Here is an 18,509-nt window from a genome sequence, read left to right on the forward strand (position 1 = left end):
CATGTAGGAAGTCATTAACCGTTTTCTACACTCTAATTATGAAAATATTCCATTTATTAATATCAAATCCTATGAAATTCACTTATCGCAATCAGATCTGGAACCAATTAAGCACGATAAACGAGGGACGACTGTGCTGCTCGTTTGTCCATTTGTGTTAGTTTTCTTGTATTTTTAAGACGCGCCGAGGGCCGCACTTTGGACACCCCTGCTCTGGACTAATGCAATCATTGATATTATAAACGATCACGCATGAGATCAGAAGTCTTAAAGGAAAACGCCTTCCTCTCCTAATCAGTGCTTTCATTGCAAATTACATATTTACAATCCGAAGGCGAAACACCGCATGGCATACTGAGCTAGCGAGCTAGCAAGCCTGTTGCTGTGTGGAGCTCACCATCACTCAGGCGCCTGTATCGATATATACAGTTACAGTGTGAACAGATATCCCATTTTCATCCCAATATCGGTGGATAATATCGGTCGGCCAAAATTATCGGACATTCCCATTTGCCTAGTGATTAGTGTAAGCGTATATGTATTCGAGGGGGTGCCAGGACACCCCACAGTTGTTGCTAAAGGTGACTTAAATCAGTGATCCCCAACCCCTGCGCCGCGGCCCGTGTGTCATTTGGAACCGGGCCGCACAGAATGAAAAAATAATTTCCATTATTTTATTTTTTATGTTTTATTTTGAAAAGTGGCCGGATTCTCTCTGTTACATCCGTCTCACTTGACGCATGTTCATTGTGCGTGTGCTAACTTTCTCTCATGCCGCACAGATAGACTACTACTGTATTTTTACCATTTTTCTTTCACCTCATATTTGGTCTCAAATGCTGATACTATGTGGGAATGCATAAAGGTAAGTTTTGATGACTTATTGAGTGCTAATGTGCACATTTGTCTCAAGTTAATTCATGCTAGCGCACTGCGCTTACCATACACGTCAAACAGCGATGTAATAATCTCTCTGGAAAAACTTGGCTGGAACTTGAACAGGTGGACTGTGGGTCGGCATTCATTTTGTGCTTTTAGTTTGATGTTATTCATGTCTTTGTTTTACACAATACATAAGAAATAAGATAAATTAGGTCGCTATAATGTACGAAACCCCGCCCTCCCGGTCCGTGGGTCAAAAAAGGTTGGGGGCCACTGGCTTAAATGATGCAGTATTGAAATCCAAACAAATATTATACTACACCTAGCAGTGATTGAAATAGTGCCATAAGTGTACGGGATTGTCAGTTGATCCATGAATATACGAGTACATTAAATTGGATCATCATGTCTAAATGCTCACACACAGTGTCCTCTTATGACAGACAGTACATCATGTTTATATATTTGTTAAAGCTCCTCCAGATGACTTTCACCACATCAGAATTCAACAGAAGAGCATATTTGTCAAGCTTCTGTAGAGATATCTGAGTCAGTCAGCCAAGCTCCATTCAGTGCTGCTCGTCCAGCTGCTGGACTCGTTTGTCACTGTGGTGATTAACATTAGTTGTAGTTTTCCTCCTGACGTGAGCCTGCTGCTGCTGCTTGTGTGCAGGAGGAGCCAGGAACATTTCAGGGAGGCTGGAGCGGGGGAGTGAGGAGAGGCTGTTTTTTTCTTTCTTTTTTTTTCTTCTCTCCCCTCCTCTGATCCTGAGGGGTCCTTTCTCTATATAAGGCTTTTGGAGCTGCTCACAGACTGGAGGCACAAGTTCCTGCATGCAGCCAACTCATAGCAGATCTCACGCACACACACACGCACACACACACAAAAGGAATACAAGACAACTCTCCAGCAAGTGGATACTGACAGGAAGCAAGCAGAGGTGAGCTACCATTCTTTTTTTAGCTGTCTAGATCTGTTTTGAGTAATGCGGTTCATCTTTTGCATCTGGTGCACTCTCAACCTCTGTACAGGAGGCACCAAGTTGATGCTCGGGATCACCAAGGGATGCTCTTGTGCAGCCTCCATCACATATTAACCCTTTATGGAGCACCCGTATTATACATTTCAACCATTCAGCACCTTTTCTCATTATTTGTAAATGTTCCTTATTATAATATACTATAGTAGCTTATACTATATTACAAGCTCTGCGTCTTCCTAATCCTTTTCGGTCACATTGAATTGTGTAGGTATAAACATGTGATGCTGCTTCATGTAACTTGTTATGTAACCATTTTGAAGTGCTGTGATTGACAAGTGATCACTCACCTATCAACCGAAGTCAGCTGGGAAAGACTCCGGTAGGATATGTGCCTGGATGTGTTACTTTAGAGGCTAGACCCTATCCCACGTAGACCCTATCATTTGATCATTCTTCTCCGCAATTAATGGTCAGGAGATGCAGTTCTACAGCTACGAAGTTACCAAAAATGGTTCCTTGCCTGATAAAGCGCAGCCATACTTCATTATTTTAAAAGCCGTGATGTATCTTGTCTTATCGCTATTAGAAAATGATAACACGTGAACATGTTAAACACAGGACGCGAACAAACAGAAGAAGTAGAATTAAATAAGCCCTGCTTTGTTAAGCATGTTGGGAATAAACGTAACCATTTCCACTTGTGCAAACCTCAAAGAAAACGAGAAAAATCAGCACAAATCTCAATGTTTGTGTTGGGTTGACATGTTGTCGAGGTGAAGTAAAGGTCATCTCATGGCTACATGTGCCTGCAGTGCGTCCGTGTCTGTCACTGCGGTCTAAAATCCAGGAAAGCCGTGAGAAGGGCCCAAACAGAGAAGCTGCTCGAGGTTGAGTGCGAAAAAGGCAGCAGGAGCGGCAGCAGGGTGTGGTGCCTGGCTCAGCTGCCCCGCTGGATCCCTGTGCCCAGTGTTGGCACTCTGTGTTGACACAGCGACCGGTGCCAGACCTCAAGCTGCCTGTTTTTTTTTTTTGCAGAAAGAGGGAAAGTGAAGGTGAAGGGATTCAAGGATAAGAACAAAAAAGTGCAAGTGTTGTTTATTTTCTTCTCAGCCCACTCAAAGCCACTGCACCTCTCTCTTTATTTTGAGATGTCTTGTCTTGCTCAGTGTGTCATCCTCATCACAGAAACATTAAATATTGTACTACTGTATGAATCTATACACCCTGAATATACAATGACCTGACTTTTTTCTAGGGAAAAATGGGTATGTATTGGCCACAACATTAGGTACATGTGCACATATAAACTCAGAATATGGAAAATTCTGCCTTTGCAAAGATAATAATTCCCAGTCAGTCAGAGAGGTATGAATTGTACAACATGTGTTTTTGCTGTTTAAAGCAAAGAACATTATGATATTTGTAAAGGCCGAATTTTGGATGCATCTCTTGTATTGTGAATGTAATAATGTTGTGTCCAGTGTCTATAACGTGTGAAAGTAACCTTTTATATTGGGCTTAATTCCTATATTGTTGCAGGTGTTATTTTTCCTATGGTGGATGATTTCCAAGTAAATGTGTATCGTATGGAGAGAAATCAATCATACGGTTATGCATGTTATCATAGCAAAAGATCAGTCATTTGTTTTTTGAAAAAGACAATGATATGTGATGGTTATGCTCAGGATGTTGTTGATGTCAGTAGTTCAGCTTATTGCTAAATTACTAGAGTGAAATCCCTATTGCACCTTATTGTGACATTATTAACAGTTAAGAGTAACATCAACTGCCAATGGCAGGAAGTGAGCACGACATCACATCTGATGTAAAGGTGTAATCGCTCAAATGTTGTAATGAGAAGGAAGACACTGATGAAATATTCCCTCTCTACAGGTTACGTGTAAACCACCTCTCCTCACATTTAAACACAAGCCAAGCCTAAAGTGTCAACAATGGCCTTCATCCCTCTCCTCTCCCTCCTGCTGCTCTCCTGGCTCGGACCAGCAACCTCTCTCTTCCTGCCCGACTCCAAGGAGCTCAGGCAGCTGCTGAGCCGCTATGAGGAAGAAGTGGGTCAGAACAGCACCGGCAGCAGCAGCAGGATCAAGCGTGCCATCCGATGGTCAGACCGGGAGGAGATCCTCCAGCTGCACAATAAGCTCAGGGGCTCGGTGTACCCTAGTGCTTCCAACATGGAGTACATGGTGAGTGTGTGTTGTAGCACTCGTAAAACTATTTGCACTTGAAAGTCATTTAGTCAGCACAAAATGCACCTATAAAGTGGTGAGGTGTTGTTTTTCTAACATGGTGGATCATAAGATTGCTGACTTTGTCCTGTCTACTCCCTGTTTCATGCTGGAGAAAGTCTGCATAGCATTATTGTTGTTGGGACTCCTTAACAGTTAGGCAGTGTGCGATGAAATGCGCGTGTGTGTACGTGCGACCACCAAAAGGTTGGAAATTTACTGAAGGGCCGTCATCTCTGCTTTCCACTCAGTATAGTTGATTTGTAGTGGACTTGAACCAGCAGCACATTAGAAGGTTTATGTTATGTGGTTATTCAGGTCAGCTGAGCCGCATCTGGACTGTACTGATCCTCAGTGGATGTTGCATATATACGCATGCTCTTATTAAGTCTTATTAATATGCGCAGGTGTGGGACGATGAGCTGGAGAGGTCTGCCACTCACTGGGCCGAAGTGTGTCAGTGGGATCACGGACCTCAGGACCTGCTCATGTCCATCGGACAGAACTTGGGAGTTCACTGGGGCAGGTAAGACTCTGAGATGTCACAGGTCCTGTTTGGACATTACATTCATAAAATATTAGGGTGCTAGTTACTAGAGTGACACCAAGGACGATCTACTGACTAAAGTAAAAAAAAACAAACTTGATGAACCTTGGATTGTACTCTGGGAATAGAAAGGGCCATCTCTAAACTGTTCTCACAAGACCCTTTTCTGCTCCCAGTGCACAAAGCAGGGTTTAAAGCGTGCGTGGTTGACTTTGGTGTAGTACCTAGGTTCCCCTTAGTGGGGTACGCAGACCCCCAGGGGTACACCAATTGTCACAGGGGGTACGTGAATAAAATAAAAAAAAAAAACAATTAGCGCCTAACACTCAAATTACAAGTACGCTGAACGCCTCACAGTGCAGAGCGCACAGTCAGAGCAGAAAGCAGGAAGGAGACAGCATGAAGTTGTTCATTGCTCTGTGAGAGCTATATGAATACGTAAGTAAGTTTGATGATTATGTTGTGCGTTAGAGTGTTTAATCTCGAAGATTTAATTGATATTGGTGTTCCAATCTTCGCACTGTGAAAACCTGTCAATGTACGTGTGTATCAGGATGAGAGGCTGAGGATTCCCCCGAAAATGAGGCTTTATCGCTGATTGTATGTATTTTTGGACTTTGGATACTACTTTATCAAGTTTGTTAAACTTTCCCTTTCAATTCGGTATCAAAATTAATATGCAGACTTAAATCATAGCGATTGCAAGTAGACAAAAGTAGAGCTTTTCATCCAAACAGAAAGATCCCAACATACGGCTGAAATAAAAAGACATGTTGGACAAATACTTATCAACTTATCAGTGCTCATGTCAAACTTTTATCAAAATTTGACCATGCAAAATGAAAATTTTTGAACCAAAATGACTTTGTCATGATAAAATGAATGAATCATGTTCAATATTTCAAGTTAATGATGATTGGAAGAAAAGGTTTATGTTTTTGGCTTCTAGTCAAATGTCTGAAGGGGTGCGCGACTGAAAGGTTTGGGCACCACTGGTGTGTTACAATCCATCCACCCCCTTTGGGGTGAACTAGAACAGACATGGTGAGCCAGCAGTCCCTCTCTCAGGTCCAACATCAGTGACCTCTGACCTCATAAATGTTCCCAGTGGCACACTTCAACATCTTGTAGAAAATCCTCCAAGAAGAGTGAGAGTGCACATTCCCCTCCACATCCATTTCTCATTGGTGTAATGTCCCAGTACTTGTGTCTATGTTGCATATAAAGGTTTATTGTTGTATGAATGCATGTGTGTGTGTGTGTGTCTGTGTGTGTGTGTCCACAGTAGGCCTCTGTGCATGTCAGTATTTTGCTATGACAGCAGTGCCCTTCCAGGAATCTGCTCTCATTCTCACAGAGCCGTGCATCCCTCTCCCCCCCTTTTCTCGTCTTTTCTTCCTGTGCCAGCACACCCAGTGTGGAGTCCCTTCTTTCCGCTCCCTTTGCACTCCCCCATCGAGCTCAGCACATTTCAATACCCTAAAAAGGCATGTTTATACGAGGACCTCAAACTGATTTGTCAGGCGGTGAGGTCGTGTTTAGATTTGTTTTGATACTTTGTTGTTTTTTTAAACCTGATTTAATTTCTCATGCTGTTGAGGGGACTAGAAGCAGAAGGAGGCTCATGTGGTGTTTCTCATGTCAGGCCAAAGCACCTGGCAGACCCCTCAAATATCCCCCTACCTCCTGGTACCTGATGGTGCTTGACCGAACCTACTGTTTGCGTGTGTGCAGATACCGCTCCCCCGCCTCCCACATCCAGGCCTGGTATGATGAGGTGAAAGACTACACCTATCCTTACCCTCACGAGTGCAACCCCTGGTGTCCTGAGCGTTGCTCCGGGCCCATGTGCACCCACTACACGCAGGTGAGGCAAAACTACACAAGCAAGAAAAGAAGTCTGTGTAAACCCGTTCGAAGGAGAAACCCCAAACAATGGCCAACAAAAACAGCCAGAGTGAGAGAGTGAGGAGAGGGCAAACACATGAATAGAGTACTACCAAAAGACCACAACATTCGGTACACCACAAATGAAGTAACAAAAATATTTCAAACACCCATCACTTGGATGTAGAGCAGTTGTACACCATTGAAAAGTATAACCATAAAAATGCATTATATTATATATGAGGCAGTGGTTATTGGTTTGGTTTGGTTCAATTTTATTTGAACATGCATGCAGGTTACAATGGACTACATCTCGTGAATCATTTCACAGTTCCAAAAGGAGTAGGAAGAAGCAAAGTTTATCTAATCCTACCCCCCATCCATTCCACATCTTGTGCAGTATATACAGTATTATTCACTTCCTGTATTCCATGTATTCCATTATTATTCCATATAATAGTCAGTGTAATAATAAAAACAAGCATGACAGAACAATAAATATAATAATCAACATAATAATAAATAAATAAGATGAAGGCAAGCATAATAAAGCAAGTTCAAAATATCAGACATCAACTGCTTGGATTGTTTTTTTAATTCGCTCGTCTTGGTGCATTGTTTGAGTTCCTTGCTCAATCCGTTCCATAATTGAATTCCAGACACTGAAATGATCTGGGTTTTCAGCGTTGTTCTCACATGTAAGGGTTTTAAGTTTAATTTTCCTCTAAGATCACATTTCTCCTCTCTTATAGAGAAATACCGTATGACGTTTTTGGGTAACAAGTTATTGTTAACTTAATGCATTATGTTAGCAGTGTGAAAATTTACAAAATTAGCAAATTTTAACATCTGTGACTTTAAAAATAAGGGTTTGTATGTTCTCTATACGCGGCATTATGAATTATCCTCACCAATCTTTTTTGCGGTACATTGAGTGAGTGAAGATTGCTTTTATAATTATTGTCCCATATCTCCAAACAATAAGTTAGATATGGTAACACCAAAGAACAGTAAAGAGTGTGGAGTGATGTTTGATCAAGAACAAATTTTGCTTCATTCAATATTGAAGTATTTCTCTTTCTTTCTTTTGTTATGTATTTTTGATATGAGATTTCTAACTCATTTTTTCATCTATCATGATCCCCAGAAATTTATTTTTATTCACTCTTTCAATATCCACTCCGTCTATTTGTATTTGGTGGTATGTATCCTTTCCGCTATTTCCAAATGGCATTATTTTAGGTTTACTGTAGTTCAAGGATAATCTGTTTTTATCAAACCATGTCTTTAATAAGACCATTGTATCCTTGACCTTTTTAATTAGTTCTTGTGTGCTTTCCCCAGAACAAATGGCAGTGGTATCATCCGCAAATAATACCAACTTTAATCCTTTGTCACTTTACAAATGTTGTTGATATACAAATTGAACAGTTTTGGTCCCAACATTGACCCCTGGGGTACTCCACACGTCATATTTAAACTTACAGATGTGTATTCTTCTAGCTTTACGAATTGCTTCCTGTTTGCTAGGTAGCTTTTAACCCAATTCAAAACTAATCCTCTAATTCCATACCGTTCTGATTTATCAATTAATTTCTATTTTTTAAATATTTATATAGAAAGGCTCTATAATCTTTTTTACGCCCCCCACCCCCTCGATTTCAAATACGATTACAAACCTGCAACGCCCGACCCCTGCCCCAATATTTGAGAAGAACTGGTCTCAGGTATTTTTATATATTATATGTTTAAAAAAAAAATTAAAAAGGAATAATTTTTTCAAAACTGATATAGTAATATATGTATTTTAAAATTTTCAATCTCGCAACCGCCGCGACCCTAATGAGGATTAAGCGGCATAGAAAATGACTGAATGAGTGAATGAACTGAAAGTTCTCAGTCTCAATTCCTACACAAAATTGTAACGATCAAGCAGATGCAGTAATGTCAATCAATAGAATTCTTTCAATACTATTTTTCGAGCCACTTGTTGCTAGGCAGAATTTGTGCATTCATACACTATAGCCCGATGAAAAAACATTGCAATCCAACTCGATTTTTGCCTGGACATTTAGGGAATAGTGCTCTGCTGTCACATAGGGCAACAAAAGAACATGGCGGGTTGGCAGAAACAGAACGGCATATGAAAGAAAGTGCAAAAACAGCACTATATGTTCATTGAAAACTAAATGACAATGTGCATAAAAGCTCAACATCAAATTTTGCAGGTGTACCTAATATCACGGCTGCTTAGTGTAGATGAATTAAGACAAAATCTACTTACTGTGAAGCGGCCAGGATGTGTTTACAGAAACATCCGGACTCCTCCTCCCTCTGCCCTCACCCTGGAACCTGATCAGGGCCATCTGGTAGCCATTTCCACTCATCCCCTCATGCTTGACCTGGATTCTTATAAAGATGCTGCAGTGATGAGACACTGTATGAACTGAGCATCTTAACCATGTCAATGCATTTGGCATCTAAAACGTCAACCTCAATTGCACTTGTGCATGCGACATGACTCCTCGTACGCCTTCAAAGATGGACAGTCCTCAGCTTAAGTAAGTAGCACACATCACGCCTGAATCTGCGTGCTGACTCACTGCTTCCAGTGGCCTCGAAACCTCTCTACCAGGAAAAAAGATGAACATTCCTAAGGAGGGAGAGCACACACATATGCTTGAAGGGAAGGGAGGAAAAGTGGGGAGGAGTTTTGGAACATACAGTGTTGTATTCCCCTTCAAATAGCACATCATTCATCTTTTGCACCGCTGCAGCAGTTTTCCATTTAATAAGGTGTTTTATTTCACCTTGGAAGCTTCAGACTAAGATATTAAGACAGTGGCTGTTCCACTTTGGATGACGAGAATGGTCGTGATGATGTCCCAGAAAGCAAAGTGCGTTCACACGTCATAAGCGTGTGATGGGAGGTATGACCACTGCACTGCGTCCCAGTGGCCTCATTAATCATGACCGCCTGTCTGGAATGACCCATTGAACCCTAGCTAAGGTGACTTGAGGAAAAACTGGCCTCGCGTTTTATAGGTTTCCCCTTCTATAGGTGTCTTTTCATTCATCAGCGCTTTGAGCTTACGTTGGCCTTTCTTCCACTTCTTACAGTTGGTTTGGGCCACCACGAGCAGAGTTGGCTGCGCCGTGCATGTGTGTCCAAGGATGGACGTGTGGGGAGATATCTGGGAGAATGCCGTATACCTCGTGTGCAACTACGCCCCAAAGTAAGATTCCGGCCTTGACACCCTTGCTCTTGCTTCCATTTTTCCACCAAAAGGTCCTGGCACAGCACCGCATGTTCCTAATGTACATACAGCTGCTTGGCTTGACCGCTCATTTAAGCACTGAATGACATTTTCAGGCCGTTAAAATTCCTCCAGAAGTCAGAAAATAGAAACATAATAATGAAGCATTGGGAAAGAAAAATAAGAGCTTGTTTCCATTGCCTCGGAAACAACGAAGAGGGTTTTTTATTAGCCTCTTAGGAGTGTTGACCACAGGGAAATAGTGTTAAAGTCATTACAAGGCCATTGAGCACAGTGACTGAGGCTGACCACTTTCAGCCTGCAGTCAACATTTCTGTCTTGTGCTCCTGCAGGGGCAACTGGATCGGGGAAGCCCCATACAAGAATGGACGCCCATGTTCCCAGTGCCCTCCCAGCTACGGAGGCGTTTGCAGGGATAATTTGTGCTACAAAGGTGAGTTCTTCAAAGGCATTCAAAGGAAACGCACTGGAATGCTAAGAGGCTGTCCACCACGGAAACATTTTCAAAGTATTGTCGCGTTTCAGCCTTCATCCACATCGAAATGGCATTCTGGGTGCCCTGACGGTATTTTTGGAAAATGGCTTCCATTTGTAAAAACTATGACGTCACTGCCCCGTTGCCGTCACATGACCAGAAGTGACAAGCCGAGAAAATATCTGAATACTTCAACTGGCATGACTTATCTCAGTCTACGTTCTCCTGAGATCTTTTTGTCTTCTCCAAAATGACTCGTAGAAGTAATTCCACTTTGTTGTAAGTCTAGACAAGGAAAGCAGAAGACGACTGACTTTATGCGCATGCGTTCTTTCTTCTTCTATAGTTTTAGTGTCACGTGGTTGTGTTTGTGCGTCTGTTTACAGCGCTACAGATAGGTGTGCCTCATGTATTACATCGTTTCACCCGGCGACCCATTCCCGTCTGAATGCAACTACTGTTTTGTGGTTAAATACGGCCTTTTATTCGTAAAAAAATATGCATATTTAAGTAAATTGTATGTTTTTTTTTAATTAAGCACTGTCAAGCATAAAAATGGCTAAAGGAACTAAAAAACAAATATAAAGCATTCAGAAGACACACTCAAAGACGTGACGATATGCAGTACATATGAAGCACCTTATAGCACCTTTACATGCTCTTACTACAAAAATATTCAATTTAGAAATAAGGAATCTTACTTGGCGGAAATTTTGTAATCATGATCCGGTCTGGACCACAATAAAAAAATTAACCACAATAAACAAGGGATTACTGTACATACAAATCTGTCCCAGGGTCAAACCTTTGATTAACAATGAAGGCAGTGTTTTAAGTACCAGTATAACTGGAACACAGCTGGAAAGAGAAGTGAACCATTGTTAATGTTAAAACATAAAAACAGTAAAACATAGTCGATTTTCATGATAAATGACAAAAACAGAATGGGTAGGTGATTTGCAACTCAAGTGTCACACCAGCATAAAGTGTAAAGAGAAGTTAACCACAGTAAACCAACCACAAAATACTCTACCTTAACTTTGACAAGAAGTGTTGACACATATGGTTGAATTGGAATATTTGAATAAGAGTGTGCTTCGTGTAACGTCTGGTATATATTCATCCTTCCTCTGAATTAGGTGTCACAAAAAAGCCTCCAAATAATAATAATAATGGACTGATTTTATAGAGCACCTTTTTACAAGGTACCCAAAGCGCTTCACAGTGAAATAAAGCCATTATTCATTCACTCCTCAGTCACACACTGGCGGTGGTAATCTGCATCTGTCGCCACAGCTGCCTTGAGGTAGACTTATTGAAACGTGGATGCCCATTCGTACCTATGGCCTCTCCGACCACCACCAGACATTCATTCACATCCATATAGGGGGACAAGAGGAGGTACAAGGGACACAGGGACACATTAACAGTAACTGGAGAGAGGGAGCGAGGATTGAACCGCCAACCTCTACCTCCTGAGCCACTGCCCTCAAGAAAAGCTAAACATACGTCCCATCCTGTCAGCAAAGCTCTTGTGAGATTTGTGTGACATTGTTGTTTGCAGTTTTGTAGTTGTTTTGACTGTAGCTGCACACTTTTCCTCCATAACTCTTGGTTGACTGCAGGATTTTACAAAGTCAGGAATGTTTAAACATTCCACTACATGACCACCTGACCAGCTTTTTATCCTACGTTAGATTCCCAGCGTTCCGAGACAGAGGACATGAACGAGGTAGAAAAGCCTCAGGTGCCCGCCGTACCTCGCACCACTGTTAAACCTGCACCCAAACCCAAACCATCGCCTCCGAGGAAACCAGTCTCCAGGCCGTCTGATCCAAGCACCCCATCCTCAAAGAACCCTAGTAACACCTACCTGGGTATATAGGAACCATCATACTGTACATTATCACATATCATCTTTTGTCATGTTACACATCACTTTATATCTGTTTTTACACTGATTTTTGCAGCTCAGAGCATTAAATGTGAGACCAGACTGAGAGACAAGTGCAGGGGAGTGACCTGCAACAGGTACTTTTTCTTCCACATCAATCTAATGAGATGTAGTAAAAATCTAATTTTGATTGACAATATCTGAGAGGTATTCATGAAACACTTTTTATTATCGTGGTTGAAGTTTGCAGTGGTGTATAACTGCACTGCATCACACTGACAGCGGTTTCTAATATTTTAGGTATAAGTGTCCTGCTAATTGCCTGAATAAAAAAGGAAAAGTTTGGGGAACGCTCTACTATGATGTGGTGAGTTACAAGAAAAATGAACATTCCATGTTCATGAATCGTGATTGAAGAGGCTCTCGTTGTTCAAGCAATCGAGCATTTGCCGTGCTGCCATTCACTCCGGTGCCATCGATGACAATGGAGGCGTTGTTGACATCACAAGGATGGAGGCAAAGTTTCCCTTCTTTGTCAAAGCCACCAAAAATGGCGTGGAGTCTTTCAGGTAGACGTCTACAATTATTTTACTGGATTAATCACTTTTACCGGCGCACAATATCTACTTTCTAAACATGACATTTAATGTGTTTTACAGTAAATATAAACCAGGAAATGCATTTATGCTGGCCAAAGTACAAGGTAAGGGAAGGAGTACAGGCAAATAATGACGATGTTGCATATTCTACATCTGTATTCTCTCTTGTGTCTGTAACAGAAGCAAATGCAGATTGCTACACCACAGTGGCGGAGATCTGCCCATTCAAAAAGCCTCTGTCACATTGTCCAAGGTGCATCATCATATGCGCTCGCTGAGTATAAACTACAGTTTATACTGAATGGAACTATGGACTCTCTTGGTGCTGCAGCTACTAACATCTGATTATTTCCTCAGGGTCTTCTGTCCTTCTGACTGCAAGAGTCAGCCCTCTTATTGGTCACCAGTCATTGGCAACAACATCTACACAGACGTAAGTGCCTATGATTTGACACCACAAGGATGGATAGATGCGTGGGTGCATGGATGTATGGATGGATGGAAGTACAGATAGAGTAGATGGGTGGCTAGGAGATTAGATAGTATTGCATTTTCATGATTTTCATGGAAATGATGGCACTGGATAACCAGCCCTTTACCATCGTTGAAGATAATGGCTTATGTCATTTATCAAACCCTTGGAGACACGTTTTGTACTTCTGAGCCGCTTCTATTTTTAAAATGTTTTGTTAATAGTAGTGATGTCATGATATTTAGTAAGGACAAAGCTATAGGGGCTGCATGGTGGCCTAGTGGTTAGCATGTTGGCCACACAATCAGGAGATTGGGGAGATCTGGATTGGGCATCTCTGGGTAGAGTTTGCATGTTCTCCCCGTACGTGCGTGGGTTTTCTCCGGGTACTCCAGTTTCCTCCCACATTCCAAAAACATGCATGTTAGGTTAATAGAGACTCTAAATTGTCCATAGGTATGAATGTGAGTGTGAATGGTTGTTTGTCTATATGTGCCCTGCGATTGGCTGGCGACCAGTCCAGGGTGTACCCCGCCTCTCGCCCAAAGTCAGCTGGGATAGGCCCCAGCATACCCACGACCCTAGTGAGGATAAGCGGCATAGAAAACGCATGGATGGACAAATCTACGGTACAGTTTGTCAAATCCAACTTCGTTTGAGTCTTTCTTACCTCTTTCTTACAGTTAAATGTAAATAGAAAAAATAATATATATAAAAAGTTATGGGTATCAGGTATTGGTCTTGGGAAGCTGGAAGTTATCTGTATCAGTATCAGCTTGAAAAAAAATATTGTGCATCAAGCGTCTCAGTCAAACCATTCTTGTTATCGCAATAAATGATGACTTTGATACATTTGTGTTCCATTGAGAGACTAAATTCATAATTTGGGTCTTGAGCTAAAATCATTTAGGACATTTTCAGTTGCCGCAGAGAAGAGGAACACGACGCATGACAAGTTCTCTTAGACTACTTCCTGTACCAGGAAAAAAACAGAAATGTGTTTCAGAAGACCGCTGTATTCATCATCACTGCAACTCCTAAAAAGCATGTTGAAAGTGGATTGCTTCAGTGTAAAGCAGACTAAACAGTGATGTGCAAGAATTCACGTCACCTTCATGAGTCAGCGTGTTGAGTTTAGGACTGGCACTGACACATAACGTCTATGTGACGTTTAATAGGCTTTCACCTTGTATGAACTTCTCCTCAAGATGACATCCAGCTGGCTGCACATCACAGCTCCCCAGAGACACCTGGACTGTCAATTCCATTACAAGTCAACAGACTCAAGCACTGTGCAACAAATGTGCCCTGGGATGTTTGAGCAGAGCTGTGTTATAAAAGAAATAGAAATATGTGGCCCTGGTGTTAAAATGTTCCTTCTTTCTCTTGACAGAACTCCAGTATTTGTAAGGCAGCCATCCATGCAGGGGTGATCCCACCAGACGGGGGCTTTGTGGACGTCCTGCCTCTGGACAAGAGAAAGAATTATGTCGGTGTGTTGAAAAATGGCATCCAGTCTGAAAGGTAATTTTAAAGTTTGCTATGTTTTCAACACCATCTGACAGGATTACATAAAAAAGAATGCTACTGATTTCTTTAAAACCTTGTGGACTGACAAGCCTCCATTTCATTTTGGCACTGAACTTTGCTTTCATGTCTCATTCTTAGTGAATAATGCATCAATCTTAAATGACTTGAGGCATATGCAGGAGGTGTTATGAATACGTACCCTTTGGTGTTGATCCAAATTAGGATAGTTCAGCCTTGGCAGAGGTACGTGCTCTGCTGCATGCGCAAAAAGGAGGCTACCATGCCAAATTGACCTCAGATGAATAGTGACTATTCATTTTTAAATTGGCACCAAAACGTTGCTAATTTTATGGCAAGAATTGTATTTTCTTTTCATTTTTTTCACATTTAATTTGATATATGTTTAAATATTCCTTAAAAAGGCTGTACATACTACCACAAGTCCAATTTTGATGATTTCCATTAAATGCATAAAATGGCAAAACAAAAATAGCCAGCAATATACTTTTACATGTTTTAATATTATTATTAGAAAGTCAATGCACGTTTGTCATAAAAATGTTAAAAACCCAAAGGGGCTACACCTTTGCTGTGAAACAATAGCGAGTCACATGATGATCAGTTGCCCACTGCTTGTGTGTAAGTGGTTGCAAGGCGACATCAGTAACTGCATGTCCAATAGTAAAGGAGAGTTATTGAAGTTTGACTCAATTTTCTTTACTAACCCACAAAGATGCCCTTTGATTTTATTCAAGACTATTTGTTTGCTGAAACCCAACAGCTGAATAAATTGTGGTGAGCATTTGCTGCAACCAGGCTCAGAAAATGTAGTTTATTTGAGTAGACATTTTAAAGGCTTGCCACTGTACCTGGAGGTCTAACTGTGGTCGAAAACATCCTGCACACTGAACTAGTCAGGAAATCAAATCAAATCAGCATTTTAGAATAGAATAAAACATAATATTTATCTTGACAACCGTTCTCATCCGCAGCCAGATAACTTCTCTGGATCTCCAATCTGAGTGACATTTATTCATCGCACCATATCGTGATTGATCTGTTCTTGAGCTGTACAAGGGCTTCCTTGCATGCACACCACGTTTCTCACATCCCTCTCAGTCTGTGGCCGGCCCAATGGTGCAAAAGTAGGCGAGGAAGGCCCTGTGGCCAGTGCTGTTGTAAGAGTAATGATGTGGTTTGCTGTGTGGATGGGCCACACATGGGATCTTTGCTTACTTTTATAGCCTGACATTTCAATTGAGTGTGCAAAGTGAGGTTTGGGCCAAAAAACCCTAACTGGTCTGACTACAATAAAAGTTTAAAAGCCCACACTTGTGGCATCGGGCTAGGGGGTCAGTAAATGGCTGAGTGGAAGTCGGTACCGTCGGCCAACATCATGGCAGCTTGGCAGGTTGGAGCATGGGGAAGTAATCATAGTGTATCTGATTACTTGAGGCTGGAAATGCTGTCAACCACCTAATCAGTGCCTTCCTATAAGAATAATTATGTGAGATATGATACCAGGTGCATGGGCATATCATGATCATGAGTAAAGGTGGTACTCTGAGGTCTTTCAGTGAAATGAAATATTTATAAAGTCATTGTGCAGTTTAACATGTGTTAGCTGGCAAGGTCGGTGCCAGTAATATATCACATCATACCAAATGGTGTGCTCAATGCAGCTTAGACTGCATTGTTGGTTGGAGGATGCCATGCAACTTGGCAATCATCTCATTTTGGAGCTGAGGCTTCACTGACACAAATCAGGATGAAATTATACACCTATGTTTAATCTAACAAAGAAAAATAATAACATGTAAATACAGTTACATAAAATAAAATAAATTAATTAATCATATCTGCAGGGAAGCTGTAGCTATTTCAGCTGAATTTTGGATGAAAAAAAGAAAAAGAGACTAAAATGAATTGCTTAAATATGAAACTCCATACATCGATGTCACATGCCACTCAGTAGGCAAGTTTGTGGAGGCGTGACGACAAGTCTTATGCGCAGTATCCACTCTAATCTCTTCCAGGGACGTGAGGTGATGATGTATCCATGCAAGTCACATCTACAGCAGCGCTCTAAAACATAATATGCCTTGTCTGTATTGCAGTAAGAGCAACGTGGATGGAGGCTCCTTCCGCGTCTTTGCCGTGAGGGAATGAGACTTCCGTCAAGAAGTCCTAAAGTCACCTCAGCTGCTCTTGAAGAGCAGGGCGTGCTCATAGGTTTGATACCACGGCCATTCATGTGCCTTCAGTGGAAGCAGAGGGTCTTCATTCATTGACTCTGTCCCTCTTTAAGTAAATACATGTTAAATGACATGATTTTCCTTTTCTGCTTAACAACGCGTGAATGAGGTTGTAAATTATGATGGATTGAACAGCTGGTGCTGGGTCTGTGTCATTTTTTTGGAGTTATGTTTACATTGAGGTTCATATTTCATTCTTTTATACGCAGGAATGTATACTGATCACACTTTATTTAATCAGCGTGTACATACTATATGATATTTTGTTTTTGTTTCAAAAGGAATACCCTACATGTTTGTCTTTTATTGTCTCTTCTACTCTACATTTGCCTAGCTTTGATGATTTCCGACTGTAAAATCAAATGAAAATACTTTCATGTTAAAATGAAGGGCGTGTATGTATGTTCTATTGAGTTTCAGCACATAGGATATGTGCACATGATGTACAGAAGGTGTTGCAATGTGGAGTCCAGAAGTACCAGCTGCTAATGGGCTTCAAGAATGTTGGCAAATTTGTGGTTACATTTCATGGCAATAAGTCAATTTTGCTTCTACTTCTCCTTTCTACATTTCCCAATGATGGCATGAAAAATGATATTTTTGCCTCCACTTCCCCACACAAGACAGATGAATGTGTCACAGAAGCATTTTATATGTCGCGATCAGACCATAATATGAATTATATGCTTCATCATGTTATTAAATATCAGTATATGCACTTTGTAATAGTCTACTCCTTACTGCGATGTTTATGCGATCATTTCAGCCCTGATCAGAATTTCCTTATTGATGTCTATAAAGAAATATGTATGGACATAACTACAAACCATTCTTATCCTTATCATCAGAAAATTGCTAGATCCACTAAGAAAAGCATATTTCCTCATTCTACCTCAGTCCTATCGCTACGCTTGGCCTTCAGGTCTTCAACATATAGCGGTTGTAATAGCAAGTATGATAGCTTTTGTAAAATGACGGGAATTGTTAATAATATATGTTTGGCCTTTTATGCAGCAAGGTCATGGTTAGAATGTGTGACTGTGTTTCAAGTCTCGTTGCTTTTATACAGGCATGTATATATGCTTTCTTTTTTTTTTTTTTGCACAATTTGAAAATAAAATTTAACTTTAAACGAGCCAATGTTTCCTATTTGTTGCAAGAAACCCGTGGTCACTACACCATCTTACTGTAGTTGTATACCAGCCACAAAATCAGAAAATCAGCCGTTACCAAGATAATCATACTCAGCATCACAGGTATAAATGACCTCTATAATGTTATTATTGTAGTTGTGGTGTACAACTGGCCTGCATCATGACGAGAGCGTTTCGCAAAACTGAAATTGTTAACAAATTGAACAATGGGAACAATTAGTAGGGATTTTTAGTTCAAGGAAGAGAGGTAGCATTCTTCCTATAATCAAGCCAATACCTCAGGTCACCAGACCGAAATATGCAACAA

At 41.1% G+C, this 18,509-nt stretch overlaps 1 protein-coding gene across 1 annotated transcript; it reads left to right on the top strand.

Moving 5' to 3' along the window:
* Positions 1 to 739: 739 nt before the first annotated feature.
* On the top strand, positions 740 to 18,174 carry crispld2 (cysteine-rich secretory protein LCCL domain containing 2). The gene is made up of 16 exons (XM_054770601.1): positions 740 to 865; positions 1,556 to 1,823; positions 3,759 to 4,069; positions 4,519 to 4,637; positions 6,393 to 6,525; positions 9,666 to 9,781; positions 10,156 to 10,256; positions 11,996 to 12,175; positions 12,269 to 12,329; positions 12,493 to 12,559; positions 12,628 to 12,761; positions 12,852 to 12,895; positions 12,972 to 13,044; positions 13,149 to 13,224; positions 14,657 to 14,787; positions 16,911 to 18,174. The coding sequence occupies exons 3-16, from the start codon at positions 3,818 to 3,820 to the stop codon at positions 16,960 to 16,962; spliced, it is 1,539 nt and encodes a 512-aa protein (XP_054626576.1). The 5' UTR covers positions 740 to 865; positions 1,556 to 1,823; positions 3,759 to 3,817; the 3' UTR covers positions 16,963 to 18,174.
* The last annotated feature ends 335 nt before the right edge of the window (positions 18,175 to 18,509 follow it).

The sequence above is a fragment of the Dunckerocampus dactyliophorus genome, chromosome 3 (assembly GCF_027744805.1).
Source record: "Dunckerocampus dactyliophorus isolate RoL2022-P2 chromosome 3, RoL_Ddac_1.1, whole genome shotgun sequence".
Taxonomy (NCBI): domain Eukaryota; kingdom Metazoa; phylum Chordata; class Actinopteri; order Syngnathiformes; family Syngnathidae; genus Dunckerocampus; species Dunckerocampus dactyliophorus.